General features: G+C 52.2%; 1 protein-coding gene across 1 annotated transcript in view; it reads left to right on the plus strand.

Annotated features, from left to right (window-relative positions):
- Positions 1-1,308: 1,308 nt before the first annotated feature.
- The window catches only part of PEMT (phosphatidylethanolamine N-methyltransferase), a 36,241-nt gene continuing 29,482 nt past the window's right edge, over positions 1,309-8,067 (plus strand). The window contains exon 1 of the mRNA XM_010015873.1: positions 1,309-1,410. Coding sequence (XP_010014175.1) covers positions 1,318-1,410 — 93 coding nt within the window. The 5' untranslated portion in view covers positions 1,309-1,317. The remainder of the gene's footprint in view (positions 1,411-8,067) is intronic.

Genomic DNA, 8,067 nt, shown 5'->3' on the forward strand with positions numbered 1-8,067 from the left:
AACGAGAGGAAAGAAGTTGTCCTGGTCACAGGGATTACAATTGAAGCAGGACCAGGCAGTTCAGCCCCGGCGCCAGCAGCTGTCTGGGTGCCCGGCTGGGTTTGAAAGGATGAGGTCTGGTGGCTAAAGGGCTGCTCAGGGGTGAAGGGAAGGGAGGAATAGGGGGAGCTGGGTCAGGATCAGGCTCTAAGGGCTGTTCCCATCATAGAATTGTTCTCACTGGCTGGGCAGGAGGCATCCAGAGTGGCTGGACATGCCCTGGGACAGCACAGAAGCCATTCCCAGGTCCTTTACTCTTGGCTATGAGAGGCACCACGTTTAGCAGCCCCTCTCCATGAATCTCTGCTTCCTTCAAAAAACCTGTGAGGAGCCAATGGGAATTTCTCTATGGACTGGCGAGGTGCAGCTGATACCTTTTTCAAACCTTTCCTGTCCCCTGGCATCCAGATGATTTGCAAACACAGCTGTATTTGGGAAGCAAAAACCTTCCATGTCTCGCTGCTGTCTTGGTTTTGATTCAAGCGAGGGAAGGGCTTGGGCTGGGCTGTTTTGTCCTTTGTTTTCAAAGTTTTGGGGGAAAAAACATAGGGAAGAAATGGTGCTGAGTGTTTTTCATCCAAATACCACTGCAGGGAGGGAGAAGCAGCACGGCTTATTGCACCTAAACATGCTCACAATGTCAGGGAGCCCTCCTGGGAAAAATAGCTCTTTCTTAAAAGGAGAAAGGGGGAAAAGCTCTGAGCTTCAAGGGCTTTTTGTTGTTGTCATTACAGAAGACAGGATAGTCTTTTGCAGCTTACAGTGCAGATGCATCTCCCTTCACTGTGGAAGGGGTTTGAATTGCTCTTACTTTATGGAAGGCAAGTTGGAGGCTGCCACAGTTCATTGCTTGAAGTTTCCACGCAGACCATCATCCCTGGGTCACAAATCCATCACTGGGGATGCCAAGGCACTGTGAAACGTTGCTCCCTTTCCTTCTGGAACACGCTTGGGTTGGCAGCTGCCCCACAGGGGCTGGTGCTTGTCCCCACAGCAGTAGTGTCCTCACAGTGCTCATGTCCTGAGTGCTTCCTAAGAGCCTCACACCCCAGAGGTGTGTGAGGAGATGGCTTAGAGGAGTCCCAATCCTTGTTTTTGGCTTTGCACCCTGAACAACACGTTGCTTGGGGCTACTGAAAGATTCATCTGCTCTTGCAAGGCAGCTGATGCTTCTGGTTTGGGATGAAGTGCCCCATATTCGGGTGCTACACCCAGTGTCCCCACAGGATCCTGCACCCCCAGTAACTCTCTCTCCCTCCCCAGGTGGATGTGACAGCCATGGCACGGCTCTTCGGCTACGTGGATGTGACCGACTCTGCCTTCATTGCGGCCGCCCTCTCCATCGCCTTCAACCCTCTCTTCTGGAACATGGTAAGAGCTGCCGGTGCACTGGCTGCCCTGTTGCTTTTAGCCTTCCTTTGCCAGCTACAGGGATGTCTCCTTTGGGCCACACTGGGGGAAAAGCCTCTTTGAGGGATGTCTGCTGAGCTGTGGGGTGAGCAGTGCAGTTGTTAGAAGTGGAGCTGTGCTGCAGAGAGAACTAGGGCTGGAGGTGGCTGTGATGGGTGTCGTGGATGAGGTGAAGGTGGGATTCAGTGCAGGATGCAGAAGGAATCAGGAGCTCAGCTTGGAGGAGGGAGCAGAGGAATTAAACCTGTCTCCTACCACACCTCCCACTCCAGCAGGTCACCGCTGGGACTGAGCATAAATGGCATTAGCCCCCGGTGAGGAGCTGCAGTGGAGGCGTTCCCCACTGCTTCCCCTTGAAATGTGTTGGTTGTGTGGATGGCAGGAAGCAAAACCAGCCAAAAATTAACCTGAAGCAATTCCCCCTCCACCACGCTGCAAAGAGCTGCAGGGTTGGCAGCAGCCCTGGGCAGGAGCAGGGATACCTGTGCAGGGTGATGCTCACAGTCTCTGTGGGTGCCATAGCACTTTGGGAGCAGAGACTGGAAGAGTCTCCGCTGCCCTTTACCACTGGTGTTCTGCTGCTTTCCTGCACGAGCAAGAAATAATCATACCCAGCCCCATTTTGGAGCATTGCAGAGCCAAATGGGAAGCCCAGGTTGGCTGCAGCACGAGGGGCTCTCACCCTGCCCAGCCAAGGTGGGGTTGAAACCTCCTCATGGAACTGGGATGTCATTTCAGCCAAGATTTCCAAACCCTCCCCACAGGGATTTTCACCCTGGGGGAAGTCTCCTTAAAAAAGGCCTTATTTTTCCAGGGGGGGAGGATTCGGCTCTCTCTGAGCGCGGGGGCTTTAGAGATTGTCTCACGCTGGGCTTTGGAAAAGCGAGGCTCTCTTGGCTCTGAGTCACTTTGGAAGCCTCCGTCGGAGCTCTTTGTTGCAGCCTCCCTAATTTCTCATGCAAGTCGTTATTAAGAAGTCTCACGGTGTCTGAAATGCGAGCTAGAACATGCCACATTATTTCGACTGCAGAGTCATCATTTAGCATAAAGAATCAATGAGCGAGATTCAGGATGTGGTCTCTGGGGGGAAGAGACTGGCTCCAGCGACAATGCTGCATAAAAGGGAGAGGGAAAAAAAGGCCTTTATTAGCGTCTGCTGCTACGCCTGCGACTCGTGGGATGCCTGCAGCTTGGGAAAGAGCGTGGCTTTTCTGGATCAGGAGTTTGGCTGCTGTTAAAGGACAGGGAAAGCTGATGTAACAGCAGGAAGTTCATTGCTCTGCGTTGCTGTTGTCCCCTTCCAGTGTCTGAAGAGCATTGCCGTTGGCGGCAGGTGGCACTGCAAGCAAGACGTGCAGGGCCTGCGCCTGGGAGCAGAAGGCATCTCTGCATGGGTTTGCAGTGACCAACCCGAGCTGGTGTGGTGGTGGAAGGCTCTGGGGAGGTGAGCGTGGCACTAGATGTTGCCCCGGCTGTAGGGTGGCTCTCGCAGTCCGTGTGCCTCCATCCATACGCTTGCTCTGCCCCAGGCTCCCCCAAGCATCTCCCTGCAGGTACTGCTGGAAGGCTCTTGAGAGGGGGATGTGGGACATGCGGCACTAAGCAAGCCCCTGCTATTGAGTGCATTTAGCAGCAGTGGCCACAGCCATCCTTGGATTTTCCCTGACCTGCTTCCTTCACATTCTCCACCGTCCTTTTTAACATGTGGTCAGTGTCCCCTGCCTGTACCCTGCCAGCAGCTCTTCTTTTTCTACATCCTTGCACAGGCTCCCTTTGTCTTTTGCTATTTGAGTTCCTTCCCAGCAGCTGAGATCACTTCTGCATCCGAATTACTTCGGGCTTGCAAAAGCTTTAGTGCAAAGACTGGGTTTCTGTGCAGTGCCAAGCACTCTCTGCTCTCTGTGCTTTGTAAGTAATATGGGATCCTTGTCAAACCCCCCTCCAGAGCGTGAAATTCCTGATTTGGGTAGAAATTGGGTGGGGATGCATTGGTTTAGTTCAGTGTCTTATTTCCCCGTTTCTGCTGAACTCTGGCCAGACCTCCCTCTTGCAAAGTTTGGCGCCGGGTTGTCCTTGCTGTGCAGAGCCTCTGAATAAATATGTGGTGGGGAAACCCTGGCTCCATGCGGTGCTTGGCTGGTGGAGAGACACATCTTGAGGCCTCGAGCATCCCAAAGCTAATGCCCTGCTAAGAGCCAGGCGCTTTTCTTTGGGATAAAACCTGCAAGGTTTGGGGGTGAAGCAGAAACTCCAGAGGCTGTAGGGGAGCATGGCTCCAGAGAAGATCTTGGTGCTCATTGAGCTGATTTATGTACTTCTGTTAAGAGAGCAATTTAGAGGACCAGAGCCAGACTGGATGCTCCCTCCTCTTCTGCTCAGGGGAGAAAAGCCCTCCAAAAAGGCCTCAGGACTCCCAATTCCCACCCTCCTCCCTGCAGGCATGTCCCGATGGGTACCATGAATGTCACTCCATGGTCACCCTCTGCATTTCCCCACCAAACCCGGGGCTCTCCCCCCTCTTCTGCTTCCACCCCTTTGTGCCAATTCAAATCCTGCCTGTCCATAGGTGGCTCCCAGGTTATGCCGTCCATGGCACAGCTTGGATTTGTTCCTCTGCTCTGTTTTTGTCCTTGTTTTCTTTTCCCCTCTCTCCTCCTTGTGCGGTCTGTGCTTTCCCACCCGCCGTGGCTGTTATGAAAGGAGCTGCTGGGAGCCGTCATCCCGCATCAAGCAGGGTGCAGGTGAGGTCCTAAAAGGCAGGAGCAGAGCTGTTTTGGGGATGAAATCACTTCAAATCCCCCAAAGATGTTCAGTGCACTGTGAGACCTGAGCTGTGGGGCTGTAGTAGGTGGATTGCTGGAGCTGTGCTGTAAAACATTAATGAGGTCAAGGCAACAGAAACTACAATAAACCCCATCTGTGTTTGGAAAGCTGCAGAACGCTGGGAGAAACTTCCCATCCCTTGGTAACTAAGGAAGGCATTAAATAACAGCTCCTCAGGGACAAACATTTAGAAGCCAGGAGAGGCAGATAACCTGCGTGTGGGAGGCTTTAAAGAGCTCGCTGAGCTGTGGCACACGGGGAGCTTCTAGGAAGCTGGAAGGTTTCTGACCCTCTCCACAGCAAACAGGCAAGTGGCAGAGCCATGAGGCAGGTAGGCTGACGTCTGCCACCACACAAGTGAGTTTCAAGTGGGAAGCGCATCCATCAGCAATCCTTTTCTTGGATTGAGCCTCTTAAAAACTCCTGTCTGGCGTCACGGACTGATTTAGAAATGGCACATCTTTAGCTTGCTCCTCCCCTCACCTCCAGTGACCCTCTGAGACACCCATCCTCTCACAGAGCAAAACCTCAGATGTCACAGGCTGAGCATAATTTAGCATGATCTTAAAGAAGACGGGCCCCCATCAGACAAACGTGTTTTTATTCTTCAAGGTTGCAGCTTTTCCTGTTGAGGGTAACAAAATCTCTGTTCAAGACTTCTGTCAAGTGTTTAAACTGCATGAGGTTTTGATTATAGGAGCAGTTGCGCAGGGACCTGGGCTGACAGCGCCTGGCTCCTGATGAATGTGTATCTCTTGGTTCATTTCTTTTTAATTTCCCATCCTTTTCTCCTTTGGAGACTGGAGGAATCTGCCAAGTGGATAAGAAGTGCTTGTGCTGGCAGGAGGGGGATGTTTGCAGCCTGATTTCATCTACCTCTGACCACTTCTTGCTAAACTCGGAGGAAGGTGCCTGGCCCCAAACCTCCCCACGTCGTTGGGAAGGGGCCAGGAGCTTGGATGTGTAAGGATTCAGACCTCAGCAAGCCTTCTGGGGACAGGAGAAACATGCCTGATGCTGGGGGATGTCAGCAGCTCTCGCTGTCTGTCTTACAGAAGGGAAGGATTGAGAGGTGGATTGATGGTGGTGTGTTAGCACCTGGCTGGGGAGAGGGAATTGCTGGGTGTGAAATGGCTGTGCAAGGGCTGGTTAGCTGAAGTTTATGGGATTGGGAGATGAATGAGTTGCAGTGATATAATGGTCTTTTCTGGCCCTCACATTCTGCAAACCTCAAGAGTTTTGTGGGCTCTGCAGAAAAACAGCCCTCAGCCATCTTCCAGAAACTGCTTTTAGACCCCCTTGCAGAAGCCCCGGCACAGTGACAGTGATTATCTGCTTATAACACATGCTAGATCAATAGCGGGGCTTCAAGCTACGCTGCAAGGCAATTGACTGCGGAAAGTGCTTCTTTATTGGGGTAAAGCTGGGCTTGCAATGAGGCTTGGATTCGTTCTTACATCTCCGGTCTTAAAATGTCACCACCAGCTCTGATGCCTTTCATCCTTTGTGCGGGGAGAGGACGCACATTAGTCGTAATTGGGCTCTCTACCAGGCAGCAATCGCCGTTTTCATTCCCTACAATGCCTGAGAAAGAGCAAGGATTTGCTTGCGTGCTGGGTTTTTTCCCTCCCCCCAAACAGCATTTAGTGGCAGTTTAATTCCGAGTGACTTGGTAACACTTCTCACTCAGGCAGCGAGGGCTTTGCAGTGATGCTGTAACGCATGTGGTGAGCGGATGGACAGCATCGATTCTCCAGCCGCATCGTAACACAGTGAGTCCTGGCTGGGTGTATAACACTGTGCCTGTTTGGCTCCTAAATTTAGCTCTTCCAGCATGTTGGCACCGCTGCGAGCCACATAACAGACACCAAAACTGGGTCGCATCCTCCAGCCTCCTGGCTGGAGTGACACAATTAGGAGCGCCATCACCTTGAGGGAGAGTCACATCCTTCATCCCAGCGCCGCTTCCCTGCAGCCTCCCAGCCAGGGGTGGTGGTGTTTGCATCTAAATCCTCTTTTAGGAAGCTGTGCAATGTCTTCTTATGATGTCCTTGCAGGTGAGGGGGAACGTGGAGCTCAGCCTGGCCGAGCTGAGATGCTTCATCTGTGTGTTGAGCCAGGCATGGTCTCAGCCTTCAGGGCTGCAAGAGAATGGTGATAATCATTGAGCAGCTGCCCAGCTACGACACATGTCTCTAAACCAAGGTCAGAAGCTGCCTCTTACCTCACAGTCCCCTACAGATCATGGTCAAGCTGACCCCAAAACAGCCTTCTTTTTTCCCTAAGCTTCTGTAGAATTGTTTTTCTAGAAACCCAGAGCGTTTGTTGTATCAACTGGACTTTTCTTTTTGGTGGTTTAAAAATAAACTGTGGGCTGCTGGCAGCCCTGCTGGAGCAAGTCAGAACACGCACAAAAGGTGAAAAAAGATAGATTTAAGCCAAGAGTCCTGTTTTCATATGCATGAGAGGATTAACTATACACCCTAGAAGCTGGGAAGAGGGCCTTTCCTTCTCTCTCCCACTGCACCCCTATTGAGCCACACTGCTGAAAGCTGTTAGTGTGGGAAATGGCAAGTCTATGACCACCTCCATCCCATGGACCAGGCAAAAAGTGCTGCTGGAGGCAAAATGGAAAGTAGTAGGATCCAGGGTGGGAGGCATGGAAGACAGCAGCTCATCCTGTGTGGCCTTAGGCTTTGGCATGGTTTGTGTGTAGCCCTGGCACTGGGAGCTGCTGGAGCAGGGAACCCCATCCCCTCCCCTGGGATATCTCTATCCGGGGGCCGGATGGGGGCTTCCCAGGTTACATGCCTGCCTGCAGACATGAGCTGGGTGTTTTCCGTCTGTGCCGTGGCGCAGACATTTAGCAGAAGCCTGTCCAGTTCCCAGAAGGATGGGATCTCCCAAAATAGGCTGCTTTGACGAAGAAATGCAGACGGACGCAGTCTGCTGGGTGCTCTTGGGAGGTTCTTTCCGTAAGACCCACTGCCTGCCTTCCATCATGATGCAAATCCATCTCCTGGAGACTCCCAGTGGGGAGGGAGGCACTGGGGTTTCGTGCTGGGGCTGCTGGATCTGGCTGAGGCACACTGGTGGCACACAGGAATGGTATCCTAAAGAAAATCCTTCCTCATTTCCTCTGTTTTCTCTGTTCCCCTTTGGTGAACTCCAAGGGGACACTTATTCCAGTTGCTCCCATGGCAGGAGTAAATGGGTAGTAAAGTAGATTAGTGAATGAGTAAAGCAGTCCCCTCCTTCTCTTTTCCACCTATATTGTGTCTCCAGTGAGACGAGGGGCTGGAAATGGCACTTGGCAGGAGCATCCCACATCCCTGCTCTCTTGAGTGGGAAACCAGGTCTGTCAGCAGCCTGATCACAGCAATGCTTGGTGGACACTGGTTCCTGGTAGATATTAGGAGCCTTATCTCAGTTACAGCAAACAAGTATCTGCACTCCCCCCAGGGGCTGCCTGCCCTATTCAGCTCCCTTGCATTCCCCTTCCTAATGTCAAAAGCTTTTAAACCCCTGTACAGCAGCCTGGGGAGAAAGTTGATTTTTGGAAGCTGGTGCTGATGTATTACATTGATGGAGGACATGGGCTATGGAAATCAAGCATGCCTGGGCAGTAGCTTTGATTTAGGGATGGGAGCAGCAGTGCACTGGCTATTCAGAGCAAGGGGCTTTGATTTCAGAGGGGAAAGGAGGAGTGGGATGAAGCAGCCCTACCCAGCAAGCCACTGCCTGATTTTCCTTTTCCCTGCTAAGCCATCCAAACCTGTGTGCTGGCTCATGTGC

This window comes from Nestor notabilis, unplaced genomic scaffold, assembly GCF_000696875.1.
Source record: "Nestor notabilis isolate BGI_N333 unplaced genomic scaffold, ASM69687v1 scaffold6646, whole genome shotgun sequence".
Lineage (NCBI taxonomy): Eukaryota > Metazoa > Chordata > Aves > Psittaciformes > Psittacidae > Nestor > Nestor notabilis.